Genomic DNA, 26,958 nt, shown 5'->3' on the forward strand with positions numbered 1-26,958 from the left:
ATATGCACGGAGTCCGTGCAGGATGATACGCATGCACACACAGTGACCGACTCCGCACCTGGACTCGATTCGTGTTTGAATGTACATGTAGACTGCTGTGTACTGCGTGTTCGTGTATGCTGTCCGTGCAGACTCTGCGGATGTGGACCTGACTGGCGTGCATGAATGCAATGGGGATAGTCCAAGACGGCATCCGTGCTCAAACTCCCCATACGCATCTCCTAATATTCTAGCCTGACGTCACCATTTAACCTAGAACGAGGTCATCGGCGCGGCCATTGTAAATGAGATCGAGCGTCTAGTACTGGTGGTGGCGTGACGTGTATGGCAAGCCTTTTCCACTTGTGCTCCCAAACTTTGGAACGCTCTACCTAACAACATCAGGCGCTGTAGTTCACTTCCATTGTTTAAAAACATGCTTAAGACATGCTTATAAACACTGTTTTTCGCCGCTAAACAGAGTTTATCGAGATAAACTTAGTTTATCAACTGATAAACACTGTTTATCGAAAAACTGTGTTTATCAAGCGATAAACAGAGTTTTTCGAAGTGATAAACAGAGTTTTTCGATAAACACTGTTTATCAAGTGATAAACACGGTTTATCGAAAAACAGTGTTTATCGGGTCGATAAACTCAGTTTTTCGATAAACACAGTTTATCACTTGATAAACAAGGTTTTTTGATAAACATAGTTTTTCGATAAACACAGTTATGCGCCAACGCCAAATGCTCATTAATTCGATAAACTCTGTTTATCACTTGATGAAGAGTTTTTCGATAAACTATGTTTATCATTTGATAAACACAGTTTGGGCGATAAACAGAGTTTTTCGATAAACACTGTTTATCAAGTGATAAACACGGTTTATCGAAAAACTCTGTTTATCACTTCGAAAAACTCTGTTTATCGCTTGATAAACACAGTTTTTCGATAAACAGTGTTTATCATTTGATAAACTAAGTTTATCTCGATAAACTCTGTTTATCGGCGAAAAACAGTGTTTAACGAGATAAACTAAGTTTATCAATTGATAAACAGAGTTTTTCTCGAAAAACAATGTTTATCGGTCGATAAACAGTGTTTATCGGCGATAAACTTAGTTTATCGACGATAAACACTGTTTATCGAATTATTGGGCATATGGCTTGCCATAGACGTGCGCCGATGGCCTCATTGTGGGTTATAATGGTGGCATCATGCATGAATATGAAGAGAAGCATATTGCAATCAATAGTATACACAAATTAGAGATGTAAGTGTAGTTTGATTTGCAGGATGAAATCGTATGTTTCTTTGTATTTTCACAAGCCTCTGTGGTCTTGATGAAATGGCGGTATAATAGATTTTTTTGATTGCATGGGGAGGGGTTGAGGGGTGGAGGGGGGGCGGCTGAGGATGGGTTGGCAATACTGGTTTATATGGAGAAACAAGTGCTATCAAATACAGCAGTATAGACGATGTGACCTGTGACATCACATGTTTACAAAAGAGCCACAGAGCCTTGACTCCCTGCAGGCACGATTTGTACACAGCCTTATGGAAGACATCAAAAATCTTATTATTTTGTGGAGATTGCACAGGCTAATTCTTATCAATATTGGGTAATGCACTAAGCCTACAGAGTGCTTATATGAAAAGCTGCCAGATTGATGGAATTATTACTTCTTTCTGTTATAAATTCAAAATGAAGCAAATATTTCAAAATGCATTTCTCCGTGTTTTGGGGGAAAAGGGTTTACTTTTGAGACAGCACTGTTACATCAGGATACAATTGTCCAAGTTTATCTTACCAGAAATAAAAAGATTTTTTTTTGGCCCTATTCAAAACCGAAAGGAAAATATTCTCCTGAAAAAATGAAATTTTGAGGGAAAAAATATGGTAAAAATGTTGATTTTGCAAGTTCTAAAAACATACTCTAATGCACGTTATAAACATGATTTGTTGTCTCAAGTAAAGCCAAGGACGATAATTTGTAGTGATGGAAAAGGTTTTATGAAATATTTGTGTGTTTTGGTGGGGTGGAGTTGTAAATTTAACTAAAAAAAACAGTTTTTTAGACCCCCTAATCGGCCTAAATTGACATTAACACAAATGAACTGTTACCATGGCAACGTGTTATATTATGATTTGAAATGTTAATGTTGTTTATTTGGACCCCAATTCCCTACCATCCACAAAGTATTAGAAAAATATTCCTTTCTTTTTAAATGTGGACACATATGTCAATATTATGTGAAATAACCCTTAAAAAGGCATTTTTCACGTTTTGGGGAAAAAAGTCTAGTTTTGAGGCAGTATTGTCACAACAGGATACAATTGCCCAAGTTTTTCTCACCAGATATGAAAATACCAATGTTGGCCCTAACCACAGCCGAAAGGAGAATTTTCTGAGCCCCCTGGCAAGTTTACTTTTTGGGGTCCAAAAATAGGATAAAAATGGCGATTTTGCAAGTTCTAAAAACATACTGTAATAAACGATGCAAAAATGGCACAAGGGTGATATTTAAAGCAATAATTTGTTTTCTAAAGGAAGGCCAAGGATGATACTTTGTAGTGATTTACAAGGTTTTTTGAAATAATTTTGCATTTTGGTGGGGTGGAGTTGTATATATGAGCTAAAAAAACAGTTTTTCAGACCCCAAAATCGGCCTAAAATGGCCAAAAAACAAAATGAGCCGTTATCATGGCAACAGGCTATATATGGAACTGAAAATGCAATTTTGTTTACTTGCACCCCAAGGCCCTTCCACCCACAAAGTATTAAAAAAAAAATCATTTTTTGACCGTGAGCAAAATATGTCAACTATTTACCTGAACTGACTCTTAATACGCGGCGTTAGAAATATATAATAATAATAATTGGCGATTTAGTATTTTGTAATGAGAGGGTGTGTGGTGTCTTAATTGGGCCAGTTGAAAAAAAGAAAGAAAAACAAGAAGACAATTGAGATTTTTCTGTACGGGATGCGAGCAGATAAAATAGTCGCAAACAGTGTTCATGTTTTGTGTGGTCAACCATTTAATGAAGTAACATGTAAGAGCCAGTTTGAAGTAGTAACAAGCCACGCAATTGACAGCATGTAAACACATTAAATTTTGGTTGTTACAGCCGAGAGACCAGCTGTTGCGTTTTTTAATTTTTTTTACAGAATATGACTTCATTTTAGGAGGAAATATTTCACCGGGAAAAAATAGTTTTAGACTGAACTTCAGAACCAGGTAGCTACCAGACTAAGATGCACCAGTGAATAAAGGTGTTTAAAGGCAGTGGACACTATTGGTAATTACTCAAAATAATTATTAACATAAAACTTTACTTGTTAACGAGTAATGGGGAGAGGTTGATAGTATAACACATTGTGAGAAACGGCTCCCTCTTAAGTGCCATGGTTTTCCAGAAAGAAGTATTCACGAATTTGATTTCGATACCTCAAATTTAGAATTTGAGATCTCGAAATCAACCATCTAAACGCACACAACTACGTTATGTTGTATATAAAATTGAGATACAACAAGTGAGAAGGTCTTTAGCAACTTCCAATAATGTCCACTGTCTTTTAAACAAATTACATAAATTTCTCATGATTTAGATCTCAACACATTTTTTCCCCTAGGTCATGTAGAGATTTCAATGCGGGCAGAACAAAGGAAACACTGGGGTAAAAGTTATCATGGGAGTAGTGGTCTTTTATGTTATAGTAGATGTACTTATTATTTCAACTTAATCATTTTTTTTCCCCAGAGTGTGAAGTCAAACATGTTTCCAGTGTGATTTATACATATATTTATTACGTCCAAAGCACGGTTTTGGAAAAGAGGTTGTTTCGATCCCCACGGCGCGTCCTATTACTTTTTTAAATTACATAATGCGCTCAAGGCGAGACTGACAACCTCGCACTTTCTTCTGGTGACGTCAGCGCTCTCACACCTTAAACTAAAAATACAGCCGTGTAGCCCATTATGCGCCAAAAACTCATTGAGATTTGTGGAAATTTGATGGGACACATTTTAATCCCTTTCTCACTGTTCAAATGATTTCTAGTAAGACACAAACAACTATTTAAAAAATCATTAGAAATGTACTGGTTTTTAAATATAAAGCCACTGTACACCTTAAATACTTGTCGAAGACCAGTGTTTCCACTTAGTGTCTCCCAACATATGCATAAGATAACTAATCTGTGAACATCTTGGCTCAATGGTCGTCGAAGTGTGCTTTCAGATGCAAATAAAAGGCTTCAGATCTGAAGTTTTTAAGGGGAAAGAAGTTATCGCTTTTACACAAACTAAAAAAACTTCACAGGGACCCGTTTCTCACAGTGTTTTATTATCAATAGTTTTTTTCAAATAAATTTGTATGCTACCAATTATTGTGGATAATTACCAATAGTGTCCAAGATAAACAGCGTTTATTTTTTCATTACGATATAAATAACACCATTCCAGTCTATAAATGAATTATAGATGCATCTCAGAATATGAAATTACCGATTTATGAACTCCCTGTTCGCCTCAGCTGAGACTAAAGCAATAAATTGGTACAGTGCCTCACCGAGCCAGACGTATACGTTATAGCATTAAAATCTATCAGACGAAAATAAAGAAGAAAAACGATGCACTACTTGTAGCCGACTCCGGGGTACAGCATGCTCTTGAAATTTTGTCAAATTGTTATTAATCAAAATAACTGTTCGCATAAAACTTACTCGGTAAAAAGCAATGGAGAGTTGATGATAGTATAAGACATTATGAGAAACTATTCCCTCTGGAGTAACGTAGTTTTCGAGAAAGAAGCAATTTTCTACTAAAATATTTGAATTTGATTAAGAGAACTCAGAATTATATTTCGACGTCCCGAAATCAAGTATCTGAAAGCGCACAACTTCGTGTGACAATGGTATTTTTTCTTCCATTATTAATTATTATTAAATTTTTTTTCTTCTCTTGATTCCGTTTATTCACACTCAAAAATATCTCATCATTCACAAACAAGACACTTCAAAACTTATTTACAAATTAAAGGAATGAAAGTAATTAATATATTCCATTATTAAGTATCTCGCAAATTCAACGACCTATTCACATTTTCAGAATACTCAAAGAATTTACAATATCACACTTATTGTAAACAAAGTTCACATGGTCTATAGCCAGCAGTTTAAATAATGGAACCGTATAATGCTTGGCATTATCTTGTTTCTAAGCACTGGCGAGCTTGTGTATTATTACATGCAGATGTACACCTTGTCATGGAATTAGCGGGAAGTGATTAAAGCAACGAAACAATTCTTCCGGATCGTGTGGCTCGAGGGAAGATTTTATATTAATGCCGTCTTTGACCGAAGACAACTAGAGTCAAAAAAGTACACGCCACAATTCATTTATGATAACGTGTGTGTAATAGTCCGTCATTGTTTGCATGGTTTCACTTGTGTTTGTTTAGTCTTTTTTATCTGAAAGTGTTTTTTGTATGTATCAGCTTTTTAAAAGCAGTGGACACTATTGGTAATTACTCAACATATTTATTAGCATAAAACCTGACTTTTGTAACGAGTAACGGGAAGCTGTAGAATAAAACATTGTGAGAAACGGCTCCCTTTGAAGTGACATAGTTTTCGAGAAAGAAGTAATTTTCTCCACGAATTTGATTTCGAGACCTCAGATTAAGATAGTAAGGTCTCGAAACCAAGTATCTGAACGCACACGACTTCGTGTGACAAGGGTGTTTTTTCTTTCATTATTATCTCGCAAGTTCGATGACCGATTGAGCTCAAATTTGCACAGGTTTGTTATTGTATGCATATGTTGAGATACACCAACGTGTGAAGGCTAGTCTTTGACAATTACCAATAGTGTCCACTGCCTTTAAATTCTGTCTGACCCATATTTCGTTTTACGTCACCAATAGATTCTGCTTTATTAAAAGCAGCAAGTAGTAACCACCATTAGATTTCCAGTTGCCATAGTTACACCGACAATGATGACCTTTTAATAGCAAAAAAAAAAAAGAAAAAAGAAAATCTATCGGCGTGTGATGTAGAAAGTGCCTACGCACTCTTTACAGAACTTATAACTGCTCAATTTGTCTGGCCCGTCTGGTCCCAAAGGACACGGTAAATCGCTCTAAAAGGATAACGTTTCCCCTGGCAGTGCGTCATTATGAATTATTCAAAGGCATGTTCATACGCTCTATGTATAATCAGCCCGCACTCTGTAGATTATCATGAGTTATTCATAAGTCGAGCTTTTGTGGAGGCTGATGAAGAATGCACTTTGTTTTATTAATTTTTTATAGATAACAACAACTGAAACACTAAACTCAGTTGGAATTGTAGTTCAGCCCCCAATTATAACAGTTTAATTTTTGGTTACAATAATGAGGGCTACATTTTAAGCCGTGTTCGCATTGGACTAATGAATGAACACAGACTAATGCTACTCTCACACTTGGGCGAATATTCTTGCAAATATGAATATGTTAGGCATTCGGTTTACCAATGCTTATGAAAATCGATGGCGAATTACTATCTTCGCTGAAATCTAGGAAGCGCTTCGTATTGCTGCTCTCACAGAGTGGCGAATGTTCTTGCGAAGATGAATACTTTGAACTTCGCGTTGAATTCGTCCAAAATGGCGGTTGGATAGTGAATATTTTCATCTCAGTCTCATCCCTCGATCGTCCTCAGTCGGCCCTCTCCTTACCAATATCTTACGAATATATTACAAAATGCTCACTAACGCTTGCCAATGCCTTTACGAACGTTGCCAACGCTTACGCACGCTTTACCAACGTAACCAATGCTAACGAAAAAATGACGGCAAATGACCGTCTTCGCAACATTCGCTGAAAGTTAGAAACCGGTATCTAAGTTTACCGATCTTCGTAAAGCCCGGTTCATACTTCATGCGAATGCGTAGCGAATTTGACGCGAATTTGACGTCAGGGCAACCCTTCTTTCGCAGCGATATTTGCAATTGAGTCGAGCAGATGGGCACTGCTGCGAATTATTCGTTGCGAATTTGTGACGTCAACATTCGCTTCGCATTCGCATTTGCAGGAAGTATGAACCGGGCTTAAAGCCATTATACACTTTCAGTAAACGGTATTGTCCAAGTCCCACACTTCGTGTATCACAACTTATACATAAAACAACAAACCAGTGAAATTTTAGGCTCAATCAGTCATCGGAGTCGGGAGAAAATAACGGGAAAACCCACTTTTGTTTCCGCGCGTTTCGCTGTGTCATGACATGTGTTTAAAATAAATCCGTAACTCTCGCTATCGAGAATTGATATTGTTTTAATGTTTTCTCAAAAAGTAAAGCATTTCATGGAACAATATTTCAAGAAAAGTCTTTCACCATTACCTTCTGTAAACCCTGTAAGTTGTTTGTCAATCTGTGAACTTTTTTTTCTGTACCGAAAGTGTATAATGGCTTTAAGGAGGTGAGGAATAATTTGTGAACGTTCCGAATTTGTTACCAACGCTTACGACGAAGACACGGCAAATGTTGGGAAGTTTGAGCGATTGTTCAACATTTTTGTTCGCAAGCACATGCGCTATATATGATCTCCCTAGTGAGAGAGTAGCATAAATGAAGATGATGATGATTTTAGGTTATATATAAAGCATAGTCTACGGTAATGTCTGATTCCTACGAACTGTTGTGACAGAAAAGTTGTGACTAATTTGTTTTCACCTCCCCTGTGCTTTCGTTATATGTTAATTTCTCTCGCTGCGTCCACCCAGAGTCATTCTGTGCCGTTCTCGATGGGACGCACTCGGCAAAACATTGTTGTTTGTGATTGGTTTTTAGTCAATCACGTAAGCACATTCTGATGAACAGTCGGTGCCCTTCTGCAATAAGCCATTTCGAGATATGGTGGACACAATCCTATAACACTATAGGGTTTGGGTACTATTTGCACCGCTGTGGGCGTTGAGGGCGACTGACTCTTTGTCAGTCGCGATTCTGGTGTCCACCGGATGGACGTTTTGGGCGGAAGGTCCAAAAATTTTAAAAAGATTTATTCCTCGTGCCCGAATTACCATTGGGAAATCTGGAGTGGACGACAATGGTGAAACCACTGGGTGGGTGTCGATGGCTTAGGACCAAGGTAGTATCTATAGTATATGCTTTCGGGAAGGAAAGGTAAATTTTCTTATTTTCGACCATTTAGACCCATGTGAGGGAACATGTGTTTCACTTGCCGCCGGGCACAATGGCGGCCAGTCCTTTTGCGCTTGGGTGCATTTGTATGGGACATAATGCTACCCTTTGTAAAATCGTTGAGAGGTTAACAATGGCACGTTTCTTGGTGGTATCAAGGGTCCATGGTGGTCGGTGGATTGCTTGCGAGCCCATGGGTGTCGCATGGTACATGAGGGTAAGTGCAAGCGCCAGCGCGCACACAGACATACAAGATTGATTTTATCGGGGTAGAGAGATCCATCGAGGATGGTGGTGTGTTGAGATAACTTTATGCACCATTGAGGGTCGTGCTAGTTAGTTAAACAATTCCGTGCTTGGCGCCAGGTTTTGTTCTTTGCCGTAGAACATTTTTTTTCTTGTTGAGGTTAAACTGCAGAGCTTTTGAGATCCGAAATATTTGGCGCTTCGGATCGGTACCCTAGATAATGGTCCTGAGTTCAGTGCTCCAATGGGGAGAGCCCCCTTTTATTTGGTTAGCTTTGCATCCATGTTTTAGATAAACCCGGAAAAATTTGTAATTTAAATGGGAGTGCCTATCCTTGGTGAGCCTTGCATGGGTAGTGCCCCATAGTAATGAACATGGTAAGTGGGTGTTTTAAATTGGTATTGCCCATGTTGTTTAGCTTTACATCGGGGAGTGCCCCAAGTAATGAACCCGAAACAATGGCCGTTTTAAAAGGGGGAGTGCCCATCTTTGGTTAGCTTTCTTTCGGGGATTGCACCAAGTATAATTAACCCGGAAAAATCGGGTGTAAATATGGGGAGTGCCCATCTTTGTTTGCTTTATGCACTATCGGGAAGTGCCCCAAATATAAACCAAGAAAATGGGTGTTTTAAACGGGGAGTGCCCATCGTTGGTTAGGTTTACATCGGGACGTGCCCCAAAGTAACGAACCCGAAAGAAAAGAAAAAATGGGGAGGGCCCATCTCTGGTTAGCTTTAGATCCGGAAATACTCCGAGTATGAACCCAAAATGTGCGTTTTAAATGGGGAGTGCCCATCTTTGGTTTAGCTTTCCTTCGGGGAGCGCCCCAAGTAATGAACCCCCAAAATCGGGTGTTTTAAATGGGGAGTGTAGTGTTCACGTGATCACACTCGGTTATGCAAATGAGTTGACCTCGTGTAAGGTCACACGGAGGCAGAATGGAAAACTGAGGGACAGAGAATAAAGCACATGTTGATGCAGAGATTGAATTCGTATAATTATTATTGCTTTTAATTAGTGTTGATTTAATTCGTTAGTCTATTAAGACATTACAGGGAGTCCCTATGTTTGTTTAGTTTTATGTTCGGAAATGCCCCAAGTATGAACCCGAAAAATGGGTGTTTGAAATGGGGAGTGCCCATCTTCTTCGGGGAGTGCCCCAAGTATTGAACCCGGAAAATTGTGTGTTTTAAATGGGGAGTGCCCATCTTTGGTTAGCTTTCCTTTTGAGAGTGCCCCAAGGATTGAACCCGGAAAATTGGGTGTTTAAGATGGGAAGTGCCCATCCTTGGTTTTCCTTCGGGGAGTGCCCCAAGTATGAACACGGAAAATGGGTGTTTGAAATGGGGAGTGCCCATCTTCTTCTGGGAGTGCCCCAAGTTTTGAACCCGGAAAATCGTGTGTTTTAAATGGGGAGTGCCCATCTTTGGTATGATTTCCTTTTGGGAGTGCCCCAAGGATTGAACCCGGAAAATCGGGTGTTTAAGATTGCCCATCCTTGGTTAGTTTTCCTTCGGGGAGTGCCCCAAGTAATGAACCCGATAAAATCGGTTATGTAATGGGGAGTGCCCATCTTTGGTTAGTTTTATATCCGGAAGTGCCCCAAGTATACGCCCGGAAAATGGGTGTTTTAAATGGGGAGTTCCCATCTTTGGTTAGCTCCTTCGGGGAGTGCACCAAGTATTGAACCCGGAAAATCGGGTGTTTTTAATTGGGAGTGTCCATCTTTGTTTAGCTTTCTTTCGGGGAGTGCCCCAGTAATGAACCCAGAAATATTGGTGTTTTAATTGGGGACGGAATAGCCCATCTTCTTGTTTAGCTTTTCATCGGGGAGAGCCCCAAGAAATAAACCTGGAAAAAAAAGAATAAAAAATGAGAAAAAAATGGAAAAAAAATAAAAATAAAAATGGGTGTTTGAAATGGGGAGTGACCATCTTTGGTTTTTCATCGGGGAGTGATCCCATTAATAATACTAAAAAAAAAAAAAAAACGCTTTGGATGGCGAGTGCCCCACTTGGGTAGGCCTTGCGTAATGAGGGAGTGCCCTGAGTAATGAGCCCTGAAAATGGGTGTTTCTAAACGGGGAGTGCCCCTCTCTTTTGGTCTTGGCCGGCACTGGGGCGTCCCCCTTGCTTGGGCCTTGGAAGTTAGGGAAAAACGGGGAGTGCCCCCTTAGGTTTAGGCGTATTTTGGTTTAATCGGCCAATGGACGCTGGAAAATCTCTACAGGCAAAATGAGGTCTAGTATTTGGAGAGTGCCTACATCCAGAGATCATGATTTGAAGCTTTTAGACATACAAAATAAATTTATATACTTGTGTAGAGCCAGTAGGGGAGATGGCCTTAGCTTTGATCCACACCGGGTCTTCGTCAGATGTATAAGCAAACACAAGCAACATAGCAGAAGGAGGGCAAAGAACTATGGGAAGGCTCCGAAAAAGCGGAAATTATACCCATTCAAGGTTGTTATCTTACAGACATGGGGTGGCTACGATCCCTTAAGAGTAACATAGTGAGGACAGAATGATGGTCAATGGAAGGGTGGATTACCGGCCAAAAAGGCTAGCTAGTAGTGGAGCAGGACTTTCGTATCTTATAAAGTTAGAAATAAAAGGAAAGGCAACGGGGAATGCCACACTTCCGATTTGGCAGGCAGCAGGGGAAGGCCCTTGGAAATAGACTTGGAGGTGTGCACTCTGAAAGTTTGGTGCCTCTGTTGGTTTGGCCTTTGGCCTTAGTTAGCCTTGGTAGGAGGGCGGTATTTATAGGTACGGCTCAGGGGGCCGGGAGTACCGCCTCAGTTACCCCTTAGTCTGAATGGCGTTGCGGTTATGCATTGAGTATGGTCTGAGAGAGTTCTAAATGGGGTTTTGGCACCATAATATAGGAAACTGGCCCGGTTAATGGGGTTCCTATACGACTAGAGCTCAATAAAAGAAGCTTCTTAAAGGAGGTTTGGCAGATTGTTTGCACTTGTATCACGTTTGTTCAATACAGGCAAAGTCGGCTTTAAAAGTCCAAAACCTGGCAGGCTTCAGTTGCTCAAGGCTTCACGAGACCGGTTACGATCGTAACGTAGCTTATGTTATGGCTCTACGATCGTAACGTAGCTTATGTTATGGCTCTACGATCGTAACGTAGCTTATGTTATGGCTCTACGATCGTAACTTAGCTTATGTTATGGCTCTCCTTCGTAAGTACGTCTCCGAGTTCGCTCCTCTATCACCCGAGGACATCAAAGAGAAGCAGTTGTATGTGCCGAGAGACACGGATGTCTGTTTCCGTTGCCGAAAAAGGGGTAAATTTTTATCGAGACTGCAAGGAAATACTCTAAGTTTTCTTGAGCCGGTTTGGCATGGTGGACTTTTAGTCAACGTACGTCGGGGGAAGGGAGCGGGGTGATATTTGGGTTTTCTATGTACATGTTCTAAAGTGGGGAATCATTAGATATTCAGGTTTGTTCGAGGAATGGCTCGCCCCCCTACTTACTAAAAAGAAAGAAAAAAGGCATTAAAAAAAAAATAAATAAAAAAAAGTTGCACGTAGAACACTGGGTCGTATGAATAAAAAGTAGTATTTACTGACAAGTACTAGCAAAAAGTAAAAGCATAAACTACCAAGTAGAAGCATTCAGTAAAAGCATCTTCTAAATTCCGTATGAATAAACCTATTCTTTTACTGCAAAGTATTCACTTAATGCTTTGGAGTAAATACTTCTGATATACCATGGCTGAATGGCTCCTAACAAAAAGTTTCCTTTGTATTACAACTCCCATTCACGTCTACGTACGCACTCACACACACAGCCAAAGTAGCATTTGATTTAACAGAAACATAGAAGTCTTCAAGTCAGCCATGAGGTTTTTATTCTGACAACATTTTGATGAAGACGACTCATCTGGACACACAGAATAAAAACGTTTTTGTTAAGCTTTTGAAACTCGGAGTGGAGCATGACAGCGCTGTATAGAGAAGATGAGAGCTGGATAAGAGCATAGCTGTTAAACTTAAACTTAAAAGTTTTAATAATAACACGAACAACATTCTATTGAAATGCATTTAATTGTTTAAAAAATTACTTCTTCTGATTTTATGAACAATTAGCCTTAAAGATCGAGGCATTCATTTCTGAGTTGAAAAAATTCTTTATATCTTTTTAAAAAGCTTACTGTAATGATACAAAGCGGTTTTTTTTTACAAACGGTTTTATTTTATCCTCAGCATATATAAACAAGTTTGATTAAAAGCAGTTTGAGTTTGTAAGTGTTGTTTCTGTTGTGAAACACTCTGTATGTGTCTATTTAATATTCCAGTGATGTCTTTCCTTTGGACTAAAACATTTATCCTGTGAGGAACATTCATAAACACTGTCATTTCTTCGGACGAGCCTTTTACTTCTGTGCCCAAGGTAGCTCTGGAGCTACCTTGAAAAATCACTAGTATTTACTTGCATTTTGTAGTATATTCTCCGTTTTATTCATATGGAAGTAAGTAAGTGCTAAAATTAAAAGAATTTACTTTTTGGTAAAAGTAGATACTTTTAGCATTTTAGTAAATACTTTTAAGTAACAGTTTTTACTTCCTTTTATTCATATGGATGGTAGTAAATACTTGAAATGTTCAAGTAAAAGTAAGTACTACTTTTTATTCATACGACCCATTGAACTGATAGTAGTGTGTTACACCTTCTTTGTCCCATGAAAAACCGAGATATTTCAATATGATGATAAGCTGACTTGAGATCAAAAGTAAACAAGTAATCCCCTGTAACAAACATTTGTTTTGCAACGGTAACATCTTCCTACTTAAACTTAAACTGTGCCAAATGAGGGTTGATATCTCTACAATCCAAAACTAGTCTTGGCTTTCCAATCTTACTGAAAGCAACCGTCAAGGGATTGACACATGTTGGTTTGTGTGAGACTTCAGAAATACAGCCTTTTGCTTTTAGTTTTTCAATCTCTGTTGCAACGAATAACTTGTTCTCCAATGCCGACCTATTGTTTTCAAATGAAAAACACCTGGTAGTGTTCTAAAGGGTATTCTATACCCGTCTACAATAACTGTCTTTATATTATGTTCATTTACTTCCGCTTCCTCCAAGTGTTTTAAGGAAGCCTTTAGTCTACCTACTGTTGTTAACACAACCGATTTATTTGGTACATCTATTGGTAAGGTAAGGTAAATTTTATTTGCAACCATTATACGGTTGGATTCATTATAAAAGTAAAAATAAAAAAATTACAAATTACAAAAATATCAAAGACTGGCCAGTAAAAATATTACAATATATTGTTTCCTTAATTAACACTGATGTTCCATAATCGGTTTTCTGATTCCTGCCAAACTGAGATCGATAACAAATATTATCACTTATCTTATCACTTGGATGTTGTCGTCTCTGTGGGCACGAATACTTCCAGTGCCCTGGCTGGCCGCAGTTGAAACAGAGCCCTGGTTTCTTGGCTGATGTCACACTGCTCATCCGCTCGTTTGTTGAGTGTTTGCTCCTGACCTCCCGGCAGGCTGAGAAGCCGGCCATGGTGAAAATCTTGCTTTCAAAGCAAGTAAATTTCGACGAAATTAGGCTTTCTAACTTGCTTAAAAATGCTGTTTGTGAACTGGCAACAGCTTGCTTGACTCTTTCGTCGATGTAGTTGGCTTACATTTGGCTTTCAATGTCGATCGGAGTAGACGCCCTACAGCAACTTAACGAGAAGTACGCTGTGAAAGTGCTTGCTAAAACGACTACAATACCCTTTGTAATCTCCTTTTAAACCTCCCTCTTCGCCCCTATTACATAATGGCCACCTGATATGCACAATGCATTACTCGAATTCCTATAAGACAATTATTTCCCGCTATACTACGAACCGCTTTAACTTTTTTCAATCCAGTATATTTGTTATTATTTAATACTCTCTTTGTATATGGTATATATCAATGCAAAGCTGAACTGTTCCTCTTTAAAATGATACCACATTTGCAATGATTACATGTTGCTGGACTTGTCTACATGAATTACAATGAGGCAAAGTCACAAATCAAATGTGCCAAAATTACCGTTGTCTGTGAATGGTCAATAGGTAGTGCTCATTAATCAAACCGATCAAGCTTTTCAGAACCATTACACAGTGATTTTCACCAGTGAGCTCATCGGACACAATTTACCCTCATCTCATGGAAAAACACCTTGTTTGATGGGTATTTGCAAGAAGATATTCTACAGCCGGATGCAGTCCCATACTTGCAGACTTTGGACCAAACCCCATCTTTCAAGATGACAACGCTCGCCCCCCTCGAGCCCGACTGGTGACTGACTACCTGAAAAATGTTGGGGTGCACCGGATGGATTGGCCCGCTAACAGTCCAGACCTGGATCCCATGGAACATCTGTGGGACCAGCTTGGCCTCGCTGTCCGCGCCAGAACCACCAACATATCAACTGTGGCTGACCTAACCAGGTTCCTTAATGAAGAATGGAACGCCAATTCCTCGTCATCAGCGCATCACAAGACTTGTGTGCAGCATGAGAAGAAGGTGCCATGCTGTCATCAACGCCTTCTGGGGGGTGTTTCATAAAGCTTTACAATTAATCTTATCTTCCAATAATCAATCTTATCTCCCAACAATTAATCTTAAACTACTCAAATTTACAATTAATCTTATCTCCGTTTTATAAAGAAAGTTAAGATCAATATCAAACTTAATTTCACTCTGAATCAATCTTGGCCTCACACATGGTCCTAGATCAATTGTAGGAGTAAGACAATTAATCTTAAGTGACATGTGAAAAATTCATTAACACTAAAATTAAACTTTTGGGGGAACTGTGTGTAGTACTTTAGTGGGGTAAACATGTCATCTCAACAAAATGATGGCGTTTCAACCTCTTGAATGGAAAATAAATGCTTTGTGCAAGGAGAGGGATTTTGGAGACGAGAAGAACCCTAGTAGATGAAGTTTAGTGATTTGCAAGTGGGATTTATGGCTGCAGCATTGCGAATACACTGCATCAGGGTAATATTAAGGATAACTTTATCATCTGAGAAATGAATAATATAATTTTCATCAAATCCTGCAGCAGAGCACGATACACAGAGAGGTTGTTCATCAATGCAGGATTCCCCCCTCCCCCAACTAGTTGATACAGAAAATCATTACATAGGAGAACATTGTAGCAGCTGCTGCTGGGGATTTGGTTAGAGCAAATAATGATTATTGGCATATTCTTTGTTTAATTCTTGAATTCATGTAAACACTGTAAGAAATACAAAAACAAACCATTTTATTAGCGATTTATTTTCTCTGAAGAAGCAACTCTTTTTCAGATGTTTATTTAAAAAAAGAATTTAATGTTACAAATGCTTTTTGAAGAGATAATTTATGTTGTACACATTAGTATTTAAGGCATTGCATGGTGTGCATAAAATAAAATGTAACCATTGCAAAACAAACAATATTGTTGCTCCACTTTGTAAAAGCTTTAGGTTAAGTTTAAGAAAATTTGCAGATGCAGTTTGAGTAATTTTTTTTAGATGATCAGTTCACATTTGTATAAATTTATTCTCGTTTACTTGAGTTAGGTGAACACATGGAAAGGCTCACAAAAGGCATATTATTGTGAAGTTCATAATGTATGCTTAAATAGATAAACTTATTTGTCCATACTTAAAATGAAGACACTCTTAATAAATAGTAATTCAGATAAATACATTGAATGTACTGTTTAAGATATTGTCAAAGTATTTTCAAACAACAATTTCTAGACCAAACAGAATACAAGTTTACTAATGCAAAGAGTTACAGACATACTATCATGCCTCTCTGGACATCCAAAGTCTCTTACATAAGCTCAAGCTGCCTCTGTTTGTTGATGTTGCTGCTGCTGCTATTCAACTGTTCACTTGGCTTGCAACTCTTGAGAAATTTAAAATTTCGAATCCTAAAAAAAAAAAAAAAAAAAAATACAAATCATAATGGTTCTGAAACTTTTTATAAAATGATACAATGGTGATTGATAATTATACACATGTATATAATTTTTAAATCCAGAATTTCAACTGAAGTTGAACCCTTTTTAAACTCCTCCATCTTTTAGTAATTGGTTCTTGATATCTACACTCAAAATGTGCTAAAAATTGATACATCCACAGCATGGAACAACATCCCTTCTTTCATTAAAGCCGCTAAATCCACAGACCCATTTAAAAAACTTCTGAAAACACATTTTTCCCTATTTGAGCTTTTCTCTTCTTCTCATTCTTTTCAAACATTGTGTATACGTAGCTTTTCCGATAAGATTTTGTTGTTTATTGTGCATTTCAGTTTTTGTAAGCGCTGTGATATAGTTTTCTATGGGGAACGTCTCTAAATACCTGTTATTATTATTATTATTGTTATTATAATAAAAAGTTAACAAAATAAAATGCTTCCTCCTTTGTGAGAGTAAACACAAGTTGGATTTAGTTGGACAGTGAAACTGACACTTAACATTTTCACCTTATATCACCAGTGTAAACTTGACTTGAAGTAACTGGGTCTTACCTGCTGCACTTTCAGATGGCAACGGGTCTGTGTTTGACTCATGTCAATAGATTCCAAATTTGGTTTGAGGAGACAGGGCATCTAGGAAATGTTCAAGAAGAGTGTCATCAACAGGGCTTGAACCTCCTTCTAAAAATATAAAGAACGTTCATATGTGTATAAATTCAAATAGTAAAACAAACTTATGGAGGGAATTTAAATTTGGAAGTAACAACATAGTATTATGGTTTGCCTACTATAATAACAGGCATACACTGAACTGTGCACATAATATGCCTCACATAGTAGGCATACGTACATCTTTTGCTTGCCAGTATGGCTGTAACATTTGAGTATAAGGCAAAAAAATTGTAAGCAATGCACTTGTAGGGACTACTGTTTTTCAACTACCAGGTTAATCGTGCCGCTACGACTACTAAAAACATAGTCGTGACTACTTCAAACATAGTCGTGACTACTTCAAATAATTACAGTCTGTGACTACCTGAACCAATTGTGTCGTTGACGACTACTCACGACAACATAATTTACTTACGAAATACAATCAGACATAAGTGGCACAATCCTTCAATCCTTTCAACTTGAACTTTACTATATTACGCCTGCGGCAAACATTGCCACAATCAACACATCTTGAGAATTAAAAATTAGTCTCAACTAGTGTCGTAGTCGCAACTTGCGACTTGTCGAGTACAGTAGTACAATTAACTAGTCGCCCAGCCTACAGTGTACAACAGAATTAGTGGCAGACTTACTTGCTTACGACCAAAATATAATTAACAAATTAATTAAAAACAAATTTACCTTGTGTGAACAGTGTGCTGTCTTTTCAAAGAGTATCTTGTTATTTCCCATTACAAACCCAGCAAGAACGCGTTTTTCAGCTGTACAATTGTTATTTCCTGGTTTTCACATATCTTTCCCTGCTGAATGAAACAAAAAATTTGTTATTATTTAAGGCTTTAGTTTTAGTACTTTAAAAAAATAGTAATTACTTGCAAGTATCTTTGAAATATCCCTGTATAATTAATTCACACCTACAGACAATTCTGATCACTGAAAATTCCAATATATTGGCATTTTAAAATTAATTATGAGTTGACTGGCTTTCATTATTTTATATATAGGGCCTAGCTAGAGTACTACTACTAGATAAACAAACAATATAAAAATATTAATTAATTTACCCACTTGTCACAAGTCCTCAAAATAACACCTTTTATAAAAAAAAATCAAAAAGGAGACACATCAATTGATCATTATCCCAACATTATCAAAAGTATCGTTTGTCAGACATCCACAACAAATAATAATTTTTTTCTCCAAAACAAATAGAATAAAATATACCAATTCATTTTAACAACTATACATACAACAACAATCAACCTCATTAATGTTCTATTACTGCCTGAAAATCAATATAATGAAGTCAAACCAACTTAACAAACTTCATAGCTAATAAAACTATAGCCACATCCCCCTCCATTGTGTGCACCGTAATTAGCAGTGTTTTGATGGGTCACTATGCACCGCTAGCCCCCACGCCGTCACTGGCGATTCACGCTGAAAAACAGCAGTTTTTAAGTCGGTAAAAACCACACATGTGCTTGGTTTATTTTCATTCAAGAACACTTAGTAAGCCCTGTGAACATAAACTATAAAATAGCAAACTATCAACGTTCTAATCCAACAACAAATCATAAAAGAATCGAATTTATTTTCTACTTACCACGGTTCCATCACTCACAGTGAAAACAAGATGGCCGACTTCAAAAAAGTTTTGAGAGCCCAAAAGTGTGTTTGGGTCAAAGGTCGCGCTTTAGGCTCTGTCAATACAATTGAAGTCTTAAGATACAATTGATATCAATCTTTTCGTACGCTCGATTGATCTTACGCTAAGATTGATTTTATGAAACAGATTTTTACAATTAATTGTAGACTAAGATTGATTCAGACTTAAGATTGATAGTTAAGATTAATTGTATTATGTTCTTTATGAAACACCACCCTGATCATCCACTCGTTACTGTATCAATAAAGTGTATTAAGATCAGTAACTTGTCTTGCTCTATACCAAATTTATTGTCTCAATCAAGTGGGTTAAGATCAGTAAGTTGTCTTGCTTGTTTAAATTACAGCGTCAACTCATACAGTAACACAAAAATATTGCTAATTCTGGCACATTTGATTTGTGACTCTGTCTCATTCTCATTAACGTGGTCAAGTCCAGCAACATGTAATCATTGCAATTGTAGTATCATTTTAAAGAGGAAGAGTTCAGCTTTGCAATGATACATACCATATACAAAAAGAGTATTAAATAATAACAAATATACCGGATTGAAATAAGTTTCCTTACTTTTTGTGAGCAGTTTATGTCGTTTATTCCATACTCTATTTGGAGAATAATTGAATAATTTATGAGAATTTATCAGTAGAAAGAAAGGTAACAAAATCAGAAGCGCATATAACTTGAAGTTTACAAAATGTGTTTAATGTTACATAGTATTCAATTATATAACATTTCTTTTCTTTTCTACGTTTTTGTTTTCTACAGGGTGTGACCAGCTCGATCAAGAAACCAAATGACCTGCAATGCTTTACAGCCAATGTGGCCAGTGGTAACCGTGTGACCACCGAGACGTTAGATCTAAGCCTCGGTGGTGTCCAGCAGGAAAGTAGGCCTGCATGTAACATGAACGCGACGTTGTTACCAGTGATAGATGGTTGCGGCTACACTGAAGGTGATCAGCCTCCAGAGGGCGTGACAGGGCATAACTGTCCTTTACCGCTTCACCATACTCTGCCCCGATCTAAGAAAACTACAAAGGTAACGCGGTTACACTGCATAGAGCTCTAGTTAACCGGACACTTTCGATAATTATTGTCAAATACAAGGGTCAAATACCAGTCGATGTTTTGAAACATTAGGGTTTGACTATAGTCAAACCCACACATATTTATACCACCGAGATATACGACCCTAAGTTGACCAACCGTAGTAACTTTCGTTGAACACTATTGGTAATTATTCAAAATATTTGTTAGCAAACAAACTTGGTATCGAGCAATTGAGATCTCTGCTGATAGTATAATACATTGTGAGAATCGGCTCCCTCTGCAGTAATGTAGTTTTTAAGAAAGAGGTAATTTCTCACTCAATTAATATAAAGAGCAGACTTGAAGCATTTTTGAAACAATTTTTCTTGAAAAAAAATTCCTATGAAATTGGCCCCTTAGAAAGGAAGCATTGTATGAGTTTGTGTTTTTCGGTACGATAGAGCAACACCTACCCCAGCAAAAACCAAAACCATCACTCGATCTGAAATGTACAGTTTACATAAGTCATTAATGACACTACATACCATTGGTAATTGTCAAAGACCAGTCTTCTCACTTGGTGTAGCTCAACATATTAAAATAACAAACCTGTGAAAATTTGAGCTCAATTGGTCGTCGAAGTTGCGAGACAATAATGAAAGAAAAAACACCCTTGTCATACGAAGTTGTGTGCTTTCAGATGCTTGATTTCGGGACCTCAAAATCTAAATCCGAGGTCTCGAAATCAAACTCGTTGAAAATTACCTTTTTCTCGAAAACTATGTAACTTAAGAAGGAGCCGTTTTTCACAATGTTTTATACTCTTAACAGCTCACCATTACTCGTTACCAAGTAAGGTTTTATGATAATAATCATTTTGTGTTTTTACAATAGTGTGCACTGCCTTTAAAATATAACATATATTACATAAAAAGAAAGAAATATCAAATAGTTATTAAAGACAGTGGACACTATTGGTAGTTGTCAAAGAATAGCCTTCATAGTTGGTGTATCTCAACATATACATAAATAACAAACCGGTGAAAAATTGAGCTCAATCGGTCATCAAACTTGCGAGATATGAATGAAAGAAAAAACATCCTTGTCACACGACGGTGTGTGCGTTTAGATGGTTGATTTCGAGACCTCAAGTTCTAAATCTGAGGTCTCGAAATCAAATTCGTGGAAAATTAGTTCTTTCTCGGAAACTATGGCACTTCAGAGGGAGCCGTTTCTCACAATGTTTTATACCATCAACCTCTCCCCATTACTCGTCACCAAGAAAGTTTTATGCTAATAATTATTTTTTTAGTAATTACCAATAGTGTTCAGTGCCTTTAATACAAATATATAAGCACACAGGCAACAAACTTGTGACAGTAAAATAATGAGAGCACATCAATTTTTTATTAGATTAAAATTCATCCATTGCTCATGATCCAAAGAGGCTCGCCACAAGATAACAGTATTGAAGTGGGAACAAAATAGCATTATTTAGTAAATCCAATATTGCTATCAGAGCAATTATTATTATTGAGATTGAAATCCCTTTGGAAATTAGTCCACAAATTAATAGCCATGAAAACCTACTTGTTAAAGAGATGATGATAGTTTAACAAAAAATACATTTCTTTGAAACGACCCCATTCGAAGTCATGTACTTTTAGAATAAGATATAATTGTCACACAACTATTTCAAACTGAGAAAGGCTTCAGGCATGAAGCCTTTGCATCAGAAAGCACACAATTATTCTATGCAACAAGGGTACTTTTTGTGTCATTATTTTCTTGCAACTTCGATGACCAACTCAGCAAAACACTTCACATTCTATGCACATAATATGTTGGGTTATAATATACCAAGTGAGGAATCACATAGTCTTTGACAATTACCAAAAAGTATACCTTGCCTTTAAAGCCATTATACACATTCAGAACTGAAAAGCAAAAAAGTTCACAGATTTACAAATAACTTACAGGTTTAACAGAAGGTAATGGCGAAAGAATTCTCTTGAAATATTATTCAATGAAATGCTTTACTTTTTGAGAAAACATTAAAGAAAAAAGTTCCCTTGGATCGGACGAGTTGGTCTATTTAAAGCGTTTGAAACCGTTTGTTATGAAATGCATATGGTTAGAAAGATGTTTTAAAAGTAGAATATAATGATCCACACAAGTATCACTCAAAATTACACAATTTTCCTTCTTCGCGAATCAACACGGTCGGGCATTTATGGGAGTCAACATTTTGACTCCCATAAATGGCCGACCGTGTTAGTCGGCGAGGTAAAAACAAAACCACGCAATTTCAAGGCATATTTGTGTAGATCACAACATCCTACTTTTACAACATCTTTCTAACCATATTATGCATTTTATAACAAACGGTTACAAACGCTTTTTATAGACCAACTCGTCCGATCCAAGGCAACGTGTTCCTTTAAAACAATTATCGATATTGAGAATTAAACACATCATGACACGGCGAAACGTGCGGAAACGAGGGTGGGTTTTCCCGTTCCCGACTCCGATGACCGATTGAGCCTAAATTTTCAAAGGTTTGTTATTTTATATATAAGTTGTGATACACGAAGTTTGGGTCTTTGGACAGTACTGTTTACCGAAAGTGTCCATTGGCTTTAACTGAGGTAGGTCACAAGGAAGTAAATACAATCAAGTGAAATTTAAAACGATTTAATGACCCTACCGTTCGCGTAAGTTTACAAACTTATCCTGGTTTGAAACCAATACTGAAGCTCCGGATTTGCGGAAACACCCCATGCAATTATCGTTCTCTAATGAGTTGTGGTAAATCTTACTCGGCCGGCGTTTCGATCGTTATGGTCTCAGTGTTTACCGGGGAGAAAACAACAGACATAGAAAAATGTCGCCTTCTTTTCCGCTGTGGAACTGTTCTTTCGAATCAACCACAGACTGTGTTTTCTTAATTTTGTTTTCAAAGGCAGTAGATAAACATCAGACGAAACAAACCGGTAAACACTTACATTTTATATTCAAACAAACTTATTGAACTGTAAAAACTTTAAAACTGGTTATAATTTATTATTATTTATCATAAAGAACACACTAAAGCTTCAACAGAGTCAATTTAAGTTGTGATTTGAAGGAAAAGTGTACCTTTGGTGTTTTGAATTGTTAAATTGTTTTAATCCCATATAAATGTTGATGTATACATTAAAGGAACGCGTTGCCTTGGATTGGTCGAATTGGTATTTGAAAAGTGTTTGTAACCGTTTGTTATAAAATGCATATGGTTAGAAAGATGATTTAAAAGTAGAATACAATGATCCACACAAATTTGCCTCGAAATTGCGTGGTTTTCCTTTTACTTTGCGAACACACACGGTCGGCCATTGTTGGGAGTCAAAAATTTGACTCCCATAAATGGCCGACAGTGTTAGTCGACGAGGTAAAAGGAAAACCACACAATTTCGAGTGATACTCGTGTGGATCATTATATTCTACTTTTAAAATATCTTTCTAATCATATGCATTTTATAACAAACAGTCCCAAACGCTTTTTAAAGACCAAATCGACCAATCCAAGGCAACGTTTTCCTTTAAAAGTAACATGTGCATTATATTAAATGTATTTCATGAGGTTTTCGCGTTTCTTAGATAACGAGAGAATAACGAGAGAATTCTTTCGAGGCAGGAAGAATAATCCCTAGCAAGAATAAACTCTCAGACTCAAATTGTTGGCATAGAAAACTGACATCTTTTCAATACCACAATAATCTTCGAAGAGAAATGTTTCTAAAAATGCTCCATACCATCGATAGCTGCTTTATGGGCTTCCAAACAAAAGTTTTGGTTGCCATTAATTTCAAAACGTCACCTTTAATTATGCCATTTTAATTGTTTTACATTAACAGCCAAGGAGAAGCTGGTGTCGCCCTGTGGGTGTTCGGGGTCTTCAAAATATGTGCACAAGAAGTGTCTACTGAAATGGATCATGTTAAAAGGTGCTCAAGAATGCGAAATATGCCAAAAACCTTACGACAAAAGAGTTACAAAAGAATCGTATTTTACCGTGAGTATAACTAATCATTTTAAAAGCATTCATGGTATCTAATTAATTTGATGAACAGCTGATGAATCAATGCAATTGCACATCAGGAAGAACACTTTAAACATCATTTCTACGGGAGTTAAAAATGTTCAATGACGGATAGTGATATATCCGTATTTGGATATAATCAAGTCGACAATGGGGATAGTTAGTCAGACTGCTCTTTTCGTGTATTATAGACGGCTGTGTTCAAGGATCCAGTACATTTAATGCGTGCTCAATGCCGGGGATATCAGCACCTTATTTGGTCATTGTGTGAGTTCAGCAATATTAATGACTCTTGTTAGAGACCTTAACTATAGTCTTTTTTTCCCAAGAAGTTATTTAATGTTACCACCATCAATTGGAGTCTCGAGTGGTTTCGAACGTTCGGGTAAATCTTGGGTTAAACTTGGTCCAAAGTCTGTGATCGCGGTGGCCTGAAGTAGCGCCCTCTTGAGGATTAACCTGCACTCCTCGGCTTGCAGGATGCGATAGCAGGATGGCGTCAAAAACCGGCCCCAAAGTCCGTATTTTGAGCGGGAACTTGATATCGGGAAAGTCATTGTACCTGACTTTACTCAATCCCTCACCGAGGTTTAACGAAGAACTATCATTGGCTGATAAGAATCGAGGCGGTCAAAGATGGCTGCCAAGTCAAGAGGTCTTTTAGAGTGGATTTTCTAAGTTGATCGCTTCCAATGATGTAAATGCCATGGATTAACCTCTTCTGAAAGTCTCTGTAAAAGTATGTATGAATATGTTTTGCTACATCAGCACACGTACATGCTTTACCAGAAGGTTCAACTATATTGACATTACGTGCGAGAAACGGTCAGTGGCTATTTCCTGATTGATTTTTCAATCCTTTATTCTTTTCTTTTCCAGCCATCAGAAGAGAACACTGTAGCCTCCTCTATCGTAGTCCTCCTCCTTCTCCTGGGTGTAACAGCCGTCGGTATCTACCTCCTGGTCGACAACCTGACGTATTTCCACGGTAGCGTAGGGATCAGTATATGGGTGCCCATCAGTCTACTGTGCGTTGGTATGATCGGACTCTCTGTGTTCTTACCCTGGATTGCGTTGTTCTTCATGAGGACCAGCAGGCGTCATACCGGAAGCCCGTCTCTGACCCGGTTGCAGACACCGATTGAGCTTCATATATGAACATGGTGAACCTGAAACTAGTGCATGTTGGATACGATTGGACGATCAGTTTTTCCCAGACGTGGCTCGAAATGACGTGGACAATATAGAAGCAGTCGAAAATTAAACCTGAATTGAAGGCACGACTATTAGTACAGGTACAAACTTCTTTTCAAAATGTCTGGTACTTTAGATAAGGTATATCATGGAGCATGGTTTACTCTTTTATAAAAGCAAACAAAGGTAACAGAATTGTATTTCTTTGAGTGTTGACGTAAGTCTCCTGTGCAAATCCAAGTTATGATAAACCTTAATATCGAAAAGACCTTGGGTTGTGAAATACCGTTTATCTACCGTTGGTTATGTTTTTGTATTTTCTGTTATTATGTAAGACGTTTATCGTAAATAAAAATAATACCAATAGAGATAGTTCGAATATTGTTGTGCAACTCACAGATAATTTGATTGAAAAGTTCTGGTGTAATATAGCATGGAAGTCTCCCGAACCCCCCAACAATCTACTCCGCGGTAGTAGAATAAAGAACGTCGATTCTCTTGAACAAACTCTACCTGCCAAGTAGATACACACATGGTGTTTCCGCAAACCTACATTGGTAAATGACAAATATTGAAATTGTGGTTTTTATACATGGAGGGAGGAAACTCCATGGTTTAAAATGAACACATTGTAGTGAATGAGAGGTGTGGGGTATACAATGATAGACGATGGGAGGCTACGTGGTAGCATACTTACCAGGTAAATGTCCATAGTTCTGAGCATGCGTACATTAGCACATCAGGGCTAGCGACAACAATGAGTTTTACCTGGTAAGTCTGTTGCCACCTAGACTTGTGGACAAGTCGTTAAATCGGCCCCACGCGGTAAGATAGTCGAGTTGAAGCGGTGCTCCCGCGAGATCACTGCTCTCACGCGAACTGCTGGCTCCCCGATTTCTACTCCTCATTAGAAATCGGGGAGCCAGCAGTTCGCGCGAGAGCAGTGATCTCAACTCGACTATCTTACCGCTTGGGGCCGTTTTAACGACTTGTCCACAAGTCTAGCTGCCACCAAGCGTCCAATTGCCACAATGTAAAGTGATTCCCTGCTAGAACTAACGATATTACCTTGAGTCAGCATTGGTCTGACTGGACTAGGGAAGGTACACGTTTGGCAATTACTCAAAAGCAATATTATTAACTTTACAAAAAACTGACTTGGTAGTGAGCATTGGAGAGCTGTTGTTGATGGTATACAACATTGTTGGTTACGGCTCCCTCTGAAGTAACGTAGTTTTTGAGAAAGAGGTTATTTCTCACTAAAGTAATAAAATACTTCTAGCTAGAAGTATTTTATTCCTATCTGAAAGCACACAAATACGTCAAACGAGGGTGTTTTTTCTTTCATAATTTACTCGCAACTTCGATGACCAATTGAGCCCACATTTTTACAGGCTTGTTATTTTATGCTTATACACAACGTGAGAACACTGATCTTTGAATCAAAGAGTAAAAGCATCAACAGTGATTTGCTCGTCCCGCTAATTTTTCTTTAACAGTGATGTCGAATTATACGACTGTTTTAGAATTATATATGCTACAGTGGTATACAACCTATTATGTTTACCATAGGTAATAATTATTTAAGGTAATCTCAAATATTGAAGATATTTTTTAGGAAGGTTGATGGACAGTCACACAATGATTTTAATTTGACTGGTTCCCGGCTGATATGCGCTTTAAAAGCCAAAATTGATGTCTGTTCCATGAAGAAGATTTCCGTGGCAAAGATTTGTCCTTTATTTGCAGTCAGGGACAATAACTGTAATGTCTGACAGCACGATGCTTTTGATTAAAGGGAGGGTACACGTTTGGGAATTGTCAAAGACCAGTGTTCTCACTTGGTGTATTCCATCATAACCATAAAATAACAAGCCTGTGAAAATTTGGGCTC

General features: G+C 37.8%; 1 protein-coding gene and 1 long non-coding RNA gene across 3 annotated transcripts; one reads left to right on the forward strand and one right to left on the reverse strand.

The window, feature by feature from the left end:
• The first annotated feature begins 7,978 nt into the window (after positions 1-7,978).
• Positions 7,979-25,114, forward strand: LOC139933915 (uncharacterized). 2 transcript variants are annotated; one of them, XM_071928148.1, is made up of 4 exons: positions 7,979-8,122; positions 19,527-19,799; positions 23,686-23,843; positions 24,750-25,114. In XM_071928148.1, exons 3-4 carry the CDS (start codon positions 23,766-23,768, stop codon positions 25,026-25,028), a joined length of 357 nt encoding a protein of 118 aa, XP_071784249.1. In that variant the 5' UTR covers positions 7,979-8,122; positions 19,527-19,799; positions 23,686-23,765; the 3' UTR covers positions 25,029-25,114. The 2 variants fall into 2 exon arrangements, with proteins under 2 accessions (XP_071784249.1, XP_071784248.1); XM_071928147.1 differs by lacking the exon at positions 24,750-25,114 and having other exon boundaries at positions 23,686-23,772.
• LOC139933897 (uncharacterized) lies at positions 15,564-18,790 on the reverse strand. The gene is made up of 4 exons (XR_011785648.1): positions 18,699-18,790; positions 17,774-17,895; positions 16,970-17,098; positions 15,564-16,367 (listed from the first exon to the last, which is right to left on the reverse strand). It is a non-coding gene; the product is annotated as an uncharacterized lncRNA (long non-coding RNA).
• Positions 25,115-26,958: the final 1,844 nt, after the last annotated feature.

Source organism: Asterias amurensis, chromosome 2 (assembly GCF_032118995.1).
Source record: "Asterias amurensis chromosome 2, ASM3211899v1".
Taxonomy (NCBI): domain Eukaryota; kingdom Metazoa; phylum Echinodermata; class Asteroidea; order Forcipulatida; family Asteriidae; genus Asterias; species Asterias amurensis.

Excerpts from the sequence above, each read along its gene's own strand:
- LOC139933915 (XM_071928147.1), top strand. The coding sequence starts at position 8,081 with ATGGTGAAACCACTGGGTGGGTGTCGATGGCTTAGGACCAAG. Across the intron at positions 8,123-19,526 it reads GTCGATGGCTTAGGACCAAG|GGTGTGACCAGCTCGATCAA; the intron begins GTAGTATCTATA and ends TGTTTTCTACAG. Across the intron at positions 19,800-23,685 it reads GATCTAAGAAAACTACAAAG|CCAAGGAGAAGCTGGTGTCG; the intron begins GTAACGCGGTTA and ends TTACATTAACAG.